The sequence below is a fragment of the Capra hircus genome, chromosome 8 (assembly GCF_001704415.2).
Source record: "Capra hircus breed San Clemente chromosome 8, ASM170441v1, whole genome shotgun sequence".
NCBI classification, from domain to species: Eukaryota; Metazoa; Chordata; class Mammalia; order Artiodactyla; family Bovidae; genus Capra; species Capra hircus.
In genome coordinates, this window is record NC_030815.1 from 7,354,606 (window position 1) to 7,367,124 (window position 12,519).

At 44.9% G+C, this 12,519-nt stretch overlaps 1 protein-coding gene across 1 annotated transcript; it reads left to right on the plus strand.

The window, feature by feature from the left end:
• On the plus strand, window positions 4,565-5,247 carry DEFB136 (defensin beta 136). Its single transcript, XM_018052755.1, has 2 exons — window positions 4,565-4,619; window positions 5,075-5,247. The coding sequence occupies exons 1-2, from the start codon at window positions 4,565-4,567 to the stop codon at window positions 5,245-5,247; spliced, it is 228 nt and encodes a 75-aa protein (XP_017908244.1).

Here is a 12,519-nt window from a genome sequence, read left to right on the forward strand (position 1 = left end):
GTTGTTCAGTCGCTCAGTCGCATCCCACTCTTTGCAACCCCATGAAGAGCAGCCCGCCAGGCTCCTCTATCCATGGAATTCTCCAGGCAAGAGTACTGGCATGGGTTGCCATGCCTCCTCCAGGGGATCTTCCCCACGCTGGGATGGAACCCGCATCTCCCGCACTGGTGGGCGTGTTCTTTACCACTGAGCCACCGGGGAAGCCCTTTTAGCGCTTGCCTGTCTTGAAAACCTTCTCCTGTTCCTGGATAGCTTGACTACTCTGTGATGCATAGTTCTAATAAAGGCCAACCTCTGTAGCAGGCAGTAAAAGCAAATATTTGAGAAGAATAATTGGTAAGAATGTAGTCTTTGCTCTCTCTGCCCCGTCTCCGCAGGCTCCATCGCTTTCGGGCCTAGCGGCCAGAAGGGGTAAAAAGAAGGGCGGGAAGACTTTTTAAAAGCCTGAAAATCCTTTAAAATCAACAAAGCAGGGGGTAGGGTGGGGGGCGCCGGAGCATCCTCCTCAGAGAACCCACGAGGATGTCACTTCGGCATGCTTCCCACACCTGGGTGACTGTTGGTCCCGGTCCCTAAGTCTGGCGCGAGCCAGAGCCGTCCACACGCCTGGGTCCACGTGCCTCCGCGGGCCGTCCTCACCCGCACGCAGCACATGCCTGAGCACTAGGCGTCGGTGCACCACGTGTACACCCGTCACGAATCTGCCCACCACGTGTCCCACACCAGGCATGCACACGCCACGTGTCCATACATCACCTGTCCGCACACCTGGCGTCTGAGCCGTCCCCCACAAGGGGAGGGGGTGGGCTGCAGTCACTAGTGGGGCATGGGACCGTCCCTGGTGCTGGAGAACATGTGTTTCCTTGATCTGAGAGGTGGTTACAGTGTTTGCTGTATGCTCAGTCACTGAGCTAAGTCTGTGATGTGTTTTTCTTTATGTGTATTAAATTTCATCTTTTGTCAATATTTTATGTTAAAAGTTTAAGAATAAGAGCCAGCCAGAGGACAGAGGATTTTTAGGATGGTGTGAGGTTTCTGTATGATACTATAAGAGGGATGAAATGTTACACATTTGTCAAAGCTGACAACATAAACCCCACAGGTGAGCCTTAGCATAAAGTACACATTTTGAGTGATAATATATGTCACTGTGGGGGGTCATCATTTGAAACAAACATACCACTCTGGTAGGGGTGATTGGCAGGAGGAAGCTGTTTGAACTTTCCACTCAATTTAGCTGTGAACCTAAAACTGTCCTAAAAAAAGATGGAGTCTGTAGATTTACAGACATATAGAACAGACTGTGATTGCCAAGAGGGAAGGAAGAGACGCATTGGGAGTTTGGGATTAGCAGATGCAAACTATTACCTATAGGATGGATAATAAACAAGGTCCTACTGTATAGAATGGGGAGCTATATACAATATCCTGTAATAAACAATAATGGAAAAGAAAAGTATAATGTTAATAGCTTAATAATTTTTAATGTAGTTGTAATAATGTAATCATAATAAAATTTAAAAATAAAAACCATGGGAGAAAATAAATTTGCGCATGCAGAAAAATAAACAGTGAAGTCACTGCATTCAGGAACTGTCTGACTAGTAAAATGAGACAGCTGAAAAGGAAGCATAATTCAGTTTGACAGGGTAATTCATTAAGGTTCAGGAGGATGTGCAGTGGACATTTTTTTCTCAAAGGTAAAGACAATAGTAAGGCAAGCATAAGAATTCTAGAAAACTAAGAGAAAGGAAGCACCAACACAGCAATACTAAATAGAAGAGAAGGAAGCCATTCTGTTTCCCTGGCAGCTTTGTTCAACAAGACTTCAAGCAAAAGGTGGGAACACTTAACTCACTTAGGAGAAACTCCTTCCCAAAGGCTGGAATGGTGATTTAATAAGACATCTGTGGATAGAAAGGAAAGGGTCTGTCCTGAACATATACTGATTCCCAGATACATGTTAGATTTGCTTTTTTTCCAGAACTGTGTGTAGGAGGGACTCAGAAGTATTTAGAAAATGTTAGGTTCATGCTTCCCATCTTCCCTAAAGCACAATTGAACAATTTAAAATATATGAAGGACAGGGTTCTGAACTGAGTATCAAGACAGCTGACTATCTGATGTCAGCACAGCCCACGGCTTGCTTCCTTCCTTTGTGCAAGTCCACTCACAAATCTGAGCCTTGTTTCCTCCCTCTCTGAGAGAATGAGGTGTCTATGCTGTGGCTATGTCTATGCTATGGTCTACACTATGTCTACGATAGCAGATGGTTAGCATACGGCCTGGGCTCTATGGGCCAGAATCATATGCCCACTGAAGGGTCTCCTGGGAGCCTTTCCTGGGATCTTGCAAGGGCATCCTCAGCCCTGAACGAGCACTGCCCTTGGTGCTTCTAGTCCACTTGCCCACCATCTCTCTCCCATCCCCATTCCAACCTGCAGCCACGTCCTCAACCATACCCACTGTTGTAAACCAGAATAAAGCTTTCCCAGTGATGTCTTGCATTCACTAAGAAGTCTCTTGGAGAGGGTCCACAGAAGAGAAAGAAGCACAGCTATAGTGGCCGAATTTAAGAAAGGATAAGGAAGAGGAGAGGGAAAGAGCACAATGCATTTTATAAGCTTTATCTCATTTCACCCTCAAAAAAAGCCTCTTACAGTGCACTTTTAGAGAAAAGGAAGATTATCGGAAAAAAAACAACACTGATTCAAAAAGATATATTCCCCCCAGTGTTCATAGCAGCCCTATAGAAGCAACCTAAGTGTCCATCAACAGAAGCTACCTGCGCGCTCAGTCATGCCTGACTCTTTGCAACCCACCTGGACTGTAGCCCACCAGGCTCCTCTGTCCATGGAATTTTTCCAGGCAAGAATACTGGAGCGAGTTGCCATTTCCTGCTCCAGAGGATCTTCCCAGCGCAGAGATTGGACCTGTGTCTCCTGCAGCTCCTGTATTGCAGGCAAATTCTTTGCTGCTGAACCACCAGCAAAGCCCCATCAACAACAAAAAAAAAGATTAAAAAGGTTATGCTATATGTAAATATAAATATATACACGTGCAATGAAATACTATTCAGCCATAAAAAAGAACAAAATTTTGCTATTTACAACGACATGGACTTGGAGGGTATTATAATAACTGAAATAAGACAGAGAGAGACAAATATGGTATGATATCATTTATAGGTGGAATCTTTATAAAAAGATACAACAAACTAGTGAATGAAACAAAATAAAACAGATTCACAGACAGAATATATATAGTGGTTACCGGTGGGGAGAGGGAAGAGCGGAGGGGCAATAAAGGGGTAGAGAATTAAAAAGTACAAACAGGTGTAAAATCAGATACAAGGCTATGTCGTCAACACAGCAAATCTAGCCAATATTTTCTAATAGCTAGAAATGGACCCTTAAAATTTGTGAATCACTGTATCGTATGCCTGTAACTTTCATGATATTGTACAGCAACTCTACCTCAACTTTTTTTTAATCCTAAAAATAAAAAAAAAAGAGGGAAGGAAAGGGAAAAAGAAAAAAGAAAGAAAAGAGGAAGCTGAAACTCAGAGGCGCTAAATAATTCATCCAAGGGCCTGTGACAGCAAGACAGAGTGTGACCAATAAAACTATGCCCTGCTGCCGCTTTACAGACTCAGAGCCCGACAGTCTTGGATCATTCGGGTACAAGCCTGGCTCAGGGGCAGGAATAAAGCCTAAGTTCATGCCTTCTTCTTTCCCACCATCCCTCCAGGGAGGCAGACCTAATGACCCTTCCCGGGAACCGCGGCCCTCTGGCTCCAGGGAAGCACTGTTCTGCTCCACTCCTAACAGAGGGCAGCCAACCCTGAACCAGCGCTTCCTGCTCTCAGGAGCCAGGAGAGAATTCGAACTCACCCACTGCAAAAACAGAACCTTCCCCAGAGCTGGTTCCCCAAATCCAGCTGACTTTCTACATCAGCCATCTAGAAAACAAAGTGGCTCATTGAACTGTTCTGGGGGGTGAGATTCCCTGCAGCACGAGCCTCCAATAGGCAAATAAGCTTTCCCTTCTTCACTATGTCTGAACACCTACCTAACTCTTGGTCAGGCCAACAGTTGACACCCTGAGATCCTTTGCTTCTTGGAACACTGTAAACTCTTGCTGACACCCTTTCCGGCCTTCAGTTAAGCCTGTTTTATCACATCGCCTCTCTGGGCTCCCGTGTTTTCAGTGGGACGGCAAAGAATGGGAGGAACAGGCAGACGTTTCCCTGCCGTTCTCCCATCAGTGTCCATTTGAAGTGGCACAGGCATAGTGCTCAGTCCTGAGCATGGTGGTGCCTGGTCTCTCCCTTTCTTCTACCTGGACTGAGTCCTTTCCTCTCCCACGATTTGTAGAAGAGGAAGCCGCACAGAATGGCCCAGGGATTCCTTTTCCTGTAATCCTGAGAAAGCCTGTCTCCCCTGGGTATCCCTCCAGATAGAATGAGGCCAGTGTCCAGCCCCACCCAGCCTTGCCCAGCACTATAAAGGAGCCTCCCAGAGAGCCACCCCCAGGAGGCTGTAGCTCTGTGTCCTCATCAACTATGAGACTCCGTCTCTCTGGGTTACTCTTCCTCCTGGTGATCTCATTGCCTTCAGGTAAGTAAGGATGGGTGTGGGTCATGAAAATTGAGGGTCTTCTGAGGATTGAGGCACTTGAAATGCCCCATTGGTATAAGCCCAGCAGGGAGACCACGGTATCAGTGAGCAGAGGGGCTAGAGGCAAGAGGTGGTTGCGTGTTATTCAGCCCCTGCCCTGATCATCTGTTGCTACCTCCTGAAAGTCTGCCGCAGCTTAAGAGAGGGGAGCCCTTTTCACCACATGCATAGATCACTATCCAGATATTTACAATCCTGTTTCCTTCAGCTTCCTCTGATTAGCGCTGGACTCAGTGGCCCTCACCAAAATGTAACAGCAGATGAGAGGTCGGAGTGTAGAAGGAAAACCCCAAACTGAGAAGCAATTCACCAGAAAGGAGAGGACAGCCCTAAGATTTCCCCCAGGCTCCTGAAGACTGATTTTTCTTTTATGTGTACGTGTTTTTCTCCTTCAGGGAACAGTGTGTTTAGAAATGATGGAGCGACAGTTCGTACTTGCACTCGACGTGGTGGCAACTGTTACTTTGGCTGTAAACTGGGATGGAAATGGGTCGCCTTCTGTCACAATGTATTGTCTTGCTGCGTAGAACTGAAGATTAATAAACCCCCTCAGGTCAACTTACCATGACCCTCACCTCATGTGTGCAATTAAAAAGATACACAAATGGCTAAAAGGATGAGACCTCCAATTTGTGTGTAAGGATGGTTAACTGGGCTCTGGGTAACAAAAAGGGGCCAGATTATAACCAATTTACTGGCAAAATTTCAGACGTGCTTTCTTAAAGGGGCATTGTGGCAGTATGCTTTCCTACTCTCCTTTCTGCCCTCCAATCTCCAATAAGTAATTCCTACATCCAATTCAAAATCAGTTGATTAATGCATGACTACAGGCCCAAGTACATCATGAGAAACTCTGGGCTGGAAGAAGCACAAGCTGGAATCAAGATTGCCGGGAGAAATATCAATAACCTCAGATATGCAGATGACACCACCCTTATGGCAGAAAGTGAAGAGGAGCTAAAAAGCCTTTTGATGAAAGTGAAAGAGGCGAGTGAAAAAGTTGGCTTAAAGCTCAACATTCAGAAAACAAAGATCATGGCATCTGGTCCCATCACTTCATGGGAAATAGATGGGGAAACAGTAGAAACAATGTCAGACTTTATTTTTGGGGGCTCCAAAATCACTGCAGATGGTGATTGCAGCCATAAAATTAAAAGACACTTACTCCTTGGAAGGAAAGTTATGACCAACCTAGACAGCATATTGAAACTCAGAGACATTACTTTGCCAACAAAGGTCCGTCTAGTCAAGGCTATGGTTTTTCCTGTGGTCATGTATGGATGTGAGAGTTGGACTGTGAAGAAGGCTGAGCGCCGAAGAATTGATGCTTTTGAACTGTGGTGTTGGAGAAGACTCTTGAGAGTCCCTTGGACTGCGAGGAGATCCAACCAGTCCATTCTGAAGGAGATCAGCCCTGGGTGTTCATTGGAAGGACTGATGCTGAAGCTGAAACTCCAATACTTTGGCCACCTCATGCAAAGAGTGGACTCATTGGAAAAGACTCTGATGCTGGGAGGGATTGGGGGCAGGAGGAGAAGGGGACAACAGAGGATGAGATGGCTGGATGGCATCACTGACTCGATGGACATGAGTTTGGGTGAACTCCTGGAGTTGGTGATGGACAGGGAGGCCTGGCGTGCTGCAATTCATGGGGTCACAAAGAGTCAGACATGACTGAGCGACTGAACTGAACTGAACTGAACAGGCCCAAGTATAAGACATCCCTGAACCTAATAATGGGCTTCCCAGGTGGCACAGTGGTAAAATATCTGCCTGCCAATTGCAAAAACCTGGGTTCTATCCCTGGGTCAAGAAGATCTCCTGCAGTAGGAAATAGCAACCCACTCCAGTATGCTTGCCTGGAAAACTCACATGGACAGAGGAGCAACTGAGCATACACACACAAGCCTAATAACAATAGCTGACCACATGCCAGTCCCATTTTTAAGTGGTTTCAGTCAGTTCAGTCACTCAGTCATGTCCAACTCTTTGTGACCCCAGGGACTGCAGCATGCCAGGCTTGCCTGTCTTTCACCAACTCCTGGAGCTTACTCAAACTCATGTCCATTGTATTGGTGATGCCATCCAACCATCTCATCCTTGGTCATCCCCTTCTCCTCCTGACTTCAATCTTTCCCAGCATCAAGGTCATTTCCAATGAATCAGTTCTTCACATCAGATGGCCAAAATATTGGAGTTTCAGCTTCAGCCTAAGTTCTTCCAATAAATGTTCAGGACTGATTTCCTTTAGGAGGGACTGATTGGATCTCTTTGCAGTCCAAGGGACTCTCAAGAGTCTTCTCCAACACCACAGTTCAAGAGCATCAATTCTTCGATGCTCAGCTTTCTTTATAGTCCAACTCTTACATCCATACACGACTTTTGGTAAAACCATAGCCTTGACTAGACAGACCTTGGTTGTCAAAGTAATGTCTCTGCTTTTTAATATGCTGTCTAGGTTGGTCATAACTTTCCTTCCAAGGAGCAAGCCTCTTTTAATTGCATGGCTGCAGTCACCATCTGCAGTGATTTTGGAGCCCAAGAAAATAAAGTCTCTCACTGTTTCCCCATCTATTTGTGATGGGACAGATGCCATGATCTTTGTTTTCTGAATGTTGAGTTTTAAGCCAACTTTTTTACTCTCCTCTTTCACTTACATCAAGAGGCTTTTTAGTTCTTCTTTGCTTTCTGCCATAAGGGTGATATCTGCATATCTGAGGTTATTGACATTTCTCCCAGCAATCTTGATTCCAGCTTGTGCTTCTTCCACCCCAGCGTTTCTCATGATGAACTCTGCATATAAGTTAAATAAGCAGGGTGACAATATACAGCCTTGACGTATTCCTTTTCCTATTTGGAACCAGTCTATTGTTCCATGTCCAGTTCTAACTGTTGCTTCCTGACCTGCATACAGATTTCTCAAGAGGCAGGTCAGGTGGTCTGGTATTCCCATCTCTCTCAGAATTTTCCACAGTTTATTGTGATCCACACAGTCTAAGGCTTTGGCATAGTCAATAAAACAGAAATAGATGTTTTTCTGGAACTCTTTTGCTTTATCCATGATCCAACAGATGTTGGCAATTTGATCTCTGGTTCCTCTGCCTTTTCTAAAACCAGCTTGAACATCAGGGAGTTCACGGTTCACGTATTGCTGAAGCCTGGCTTGGAGAATCTTGAGCATTACTTTACTAGCATGTGAGATGAGTGCAATTGTGCAGTAGTTTGAGCATTCTTTGGCATTGCCTTTCTTTGGGATTGAAATGAAAACTGACTTTTTCCAGTCCTGTGGCCACTGCCGAGTTTTCTAATATTGCTGGCATATTGAATGCAGCACTTTCACAGCATCATCTTTCAGGATTTGAAATAGCTCTACTGGAATTCCATCACCTCCACTAGCTTTGTTCATAGTGATGCTTTCTAAGGCCCACTTGACTTCACATTCCAGGATGTCTGGCTCTAGGTGAGTGACCACATCATCGTGATTATCTTGGTCATGAAGATCTTTTTTGTACAATTTTTCTGTGTATTCTTGCCACCTCTTCTTAATATCTTCTGCTTCCGTTAGGTCCATACCATTTCTGTCCTTTATTGAGCCCATCTTTGCATGAAATGCCACTTCTCAATTATGAAGCAAAGGAATATAACTGAATGTATGTTTTCATTGAAGTATAGTTGATTGATAATGTGTTAGTTTCAAGTATACAGCAACATTATTCAGTTATGCATGTGTGTGTGTGTGTGTGTGTGTGTATAGTTGTGTGCTCAGTCACTAAATTATGTTAAACTCTTTGCAACCCCATAGACTGTACCCCACCAGGCTCTTCTGTCCACAGGATTTCCCAGGCAAGAATACTGGAGTGGGTTGCCACTTCCTTCTCCAGGGGATCTTCCCAACCTAAGGACTGAACCCATGTATTGTGTTTCCTGTATTGGTAGGCAGGTTCTTTACCACTGCACCACCTGGGAAGTCCATTATATATATATACACAAATTTTTAATATTCTTTTCCATTATAGATTATTATAAAATATTGAATATAGTTCCCTGTGCTATGCCCTTGTTGTTTATCCATTTTATATATAGTAGTGTGTGTTTGTTGGAGAAGGCAATGGCACCCCACTCCAGTACTCTTGCCTGGAAAATCCCATGGACGGAGGAGCCTGGTGGGCTGCAGTCCATGGGGTCACTAAGAGTCGGACACGACTGAGCGACCTCACTTTCGCTTTTCACTTTCATGCATTGGAGAAGGAAATGGCAACCCACTCCAGTGTTCTTGCCTGGAGAATCCCAGGGACGGGGGAGCCTGATGGGCTGCCGTCTGTGGGGTCGCACAGAGTCGGACACGACTGAAGTGACTTAGCAGCAGCAGCAGCAGTGTGCGTTTGTTAATCCCAAACTCCTAATTTATGCCTCTGTCCCTTTCCCCACTGGCAACCATAAGTTTGTTTTCTGTGTCTGTGAATCTGTTTCTGTTTTGTAAATAAGCTCCTTTGTATCATTTTTTTAGATCCCACATACAAGTGATATCATATGATAATTGTCTTTCTCTGTCTGACTTACTTCGCTTACTATGATAATCTCTAGGTCCATCTATGCTGTTGCTAATGGAATTATGTCATTCTTGTTTATGGCTACGTAATATACAATTTTACATATATATATATATATATATATCTCACATCTCCTTTATCTATTCATCTGTGGATAGACACTTACTTGCTTCCTTGTCCTGGCTATTGTAAATACAGCTGCAGTGAACACTGGGTAATGCATGTATCTTTTCTTATGAGAGTTTTTATCTTTCCTGGATATATGCCCAGAAGTGGGGCTGCTGGATCATATGGTAGCTCTATTTTTAGTTTTTTAAGGAACAACTATGCTGTTCTCCATAGTGGCTGCACCAATTTACATTTCCACTAACACTGTAGACAGGTTCTTTTTTTTCCCATACTATCTCCAGTGTTTATTGTGCATAGACTTTTTGATGATAACTATTCTGATTGATGTGAGGCAATACCTCATACAGTTTTGATTTGCATTTCACTAGTAACTTCCAGCTGGATGTATTGATTGGAGATTATAGTCCAATGAGGAATCAAGGATCCAGCTAGATCCGATAGCAAGTCCCTCAAAACTTCCCATGACTTCAGGCTATAATGCCTCTGGCTGTTAAGTTGTATTTTTGAGGCTGCTCAGCAACTTTCATGATTCAAGACCAGTGTGGCCTTAAGATTCCATATGCCAGAGATCGCTGCTTTCACCACTGCAGCGGAAGCAATGGCCCATCCACACCCACACGAAACTTCTAGCTCTCTATGGGGGGTGCTGGTCCAGCAGCCCTTCCTCACCTCCCCTCCAGCACCTCTGACCAGGGGCAGACATCACAGATCTTCATCAAGACCCCTGTCATCCAGAGGAACGGGTTAAGATGTGCTACATAAATTCAATGGAATATTACTTGGGCATTAAAAAGATGGAATAATGCCATTTACAGCAACATGGATGGACAGACAGAGAAGGAAAAACATTGTATGACAACTTTTACGTGTGGAATCTAAAAAGAAATTGAAAGGTGGCTGCTACAAGCCAAGAACAATGCCATGATTCTTGGCCTCTGGAGGAGAAGAATTTGATCCAGGGATGGTGATGAGTCTTGATCACTCAGAGCTTTTTGTGTAATAAAGTTTTATTAAAGTATAAAAGAGATAGAGAAAGCTTCTGACATAGACATCAGACGGGGACAGAAAGAGTGCCCCCTTGCTAGTTTTTAGCAAAGAGTTATATACCTATCAGCAAGCTGCTAATTAGAGAAAGGAAACACCTCAAAACTAAGAGAGTTGCACCAGGCTCCTCACCCACAACATGCATTTTGAGATGGCATCGGCACAAGGTGAGTCATCCCAGGCCACAAAACAATTGACATGAATCGAAAGGCAAATACATAGTTCATTAACATAGCTGAAGGAAGATATTTCCATGAGAAAAATGCATTGGTTAGCTCAAGGTTTGAGATAAAGTTAAATTCAGGTGGAACCAGGGTCCACTGGGACAACACAGCATTATAAGAGAAAAAAGAAATTAAAGCGCCTGCCCCTTGCAGTCCTATTTCCTCCTGCCTGCTTGAGGACCTCTGGCCTCCCTACCGAGGCTATTAACACTCTCAAAGTGATACAAATGAACTTACTTAGAAAACAGAAAGAGGCTCACAGACTTAGAGAAGGAACTTGGGGTTCGCAGGGGTTGGGGGGTAGGGAGAGGGAAGATGGGGGAACGGGATACTCCAGAGAGTTTGGGATGGACATGTATGCACTGCCATATTTAAAATGAATGACCGACAAGGTCCTATTGTACAGCACACGCAACTCTGCTCGATGCCACGTGGTAGCCTGGATGGGAGGGGAGTTTGGGGGAGAACGGGTACATGTATATGTATAGCTGAGTCACTCTGCTATCCACCTGAAACTATCACAATACTGTTAATTAGCTATACCCCAAGAATTTTTTTTTTTAATAAATAAAGACCCTAATCATTGTCTGCTTAGGAAAATAAAACTTAGCAGCTGAGTTTCAGATTTTCCCTTCTCCAAGGATAGGCCTGAAGGAAACATATCTGCTCAGACTCTTTCCTGCCTCTGATCCTCAACATTTCAGAAAAAAAAAAAAAAAAAAAGCCAGAAGTCATCCCTGGTGCACAGGGTATTGTATTTTAGCTTGCCCATTGCATTCTGTCTAGAGAGGGTCCCAGGTGTTGGGCTATTATGCTTGCTCTCTTAAGCCCACTCACTAACCAAAAGAAAGAGAGAAGAGGTTTGTAGCTCACAAATGCCTATAAATGCAGAGAAATTAACACAAAAGGAGAAAATAAGACAGACAACTAGATGAAGGAAAAAAAAAAAAAAAAACAAATATTCTTTCACCAAATTTCCAAAGGGTCCACAGGACCCCATCCCCACCCCAAAAAGACTAAAAATCCCTACCCTTTTCTTGTGGTTCCTAAGGCCATCATTCCACCAGCCTGAGGGGAGGAACAGCTCTCACTTGGCAAAAAAAGACATCAAAGAAGATGTGACCTTGTCTTTGCTTTTCTGCCCTGCAGCTTAGATAAGACTGGAAAGTTCAGAGTCATTCTTGCTGAAAACTGCATGTGAAACGAGTAAACTGTCACACACAAAGGCCTTTATGGATTCACCAGGGGTTCCATGGGTGTTACTTAGAGGTGGCGGCCACCCACTCAGAAAACCAAAGCACCCCGTCCCGGCTCCCCGTCCCACAGCAGTCATGGAGAGGGTCCCAGATCCTCCACTCTGTCTCTGCCTGTCTCTGTCTCTCTCTCCAAAGTAAAGTAGAACCTGGGAGGATACAAGAAGGTAATGACTACTAAATCCTGGATTCTGCCGGCCTGGGGTCACCTAAGGCCAGGTCTGGCCCTGGAGCTGCTCTGCTCGTGCCAGCAGTGAACAACCACGTGAGGGCTGCTTCTGCCCACCTTCAATCGGGGCCTGGAGGACACCTGGGGCAGGACCTGATAAGAGTCTGATGACAGAACGGCTGAGGAGCAGCGGGACCCACTGAAGCATAAGGACTCACGATGTTCCCTGGGCTGCCGGCCGCCTGGCGCGGATCAGGGGCCCTGATGCCATCAGGACTCATTAACGGGAGCGGAGCCGTGTACTCATTCAGAATGGGCCTCAGTATCAGACAATTTGGATTCAAATTCAGGTCCTTCCAGAACCATGTCTTAGCTTGGTGACCTTGACCAAGTCATTTACCCTCCGTTAGCCTCCATGTTCTCTGTTCCCTGGGAAGGGAGTACCGAAGGGAGAAGGAGGAGGAGGGGAAG

Excerpts from the sequence above, each read along its gene's own strand:
- DEFB136 (XM_018052755.1), top strand. The coding sequence starts at position 4,565 with ATGAGACTCCGTCTCTCTGGGTTACTCTTCCTCCTGGTGATCTCATTG. Across the intron at positions 4,620-5,074 it reads GGTGATCTCATTGCCTTCAG|GGAACAGTGTGTTTAGAAAT; the intron begins GTAAGTAAGGAT and ends TTTCTCCTTCAG.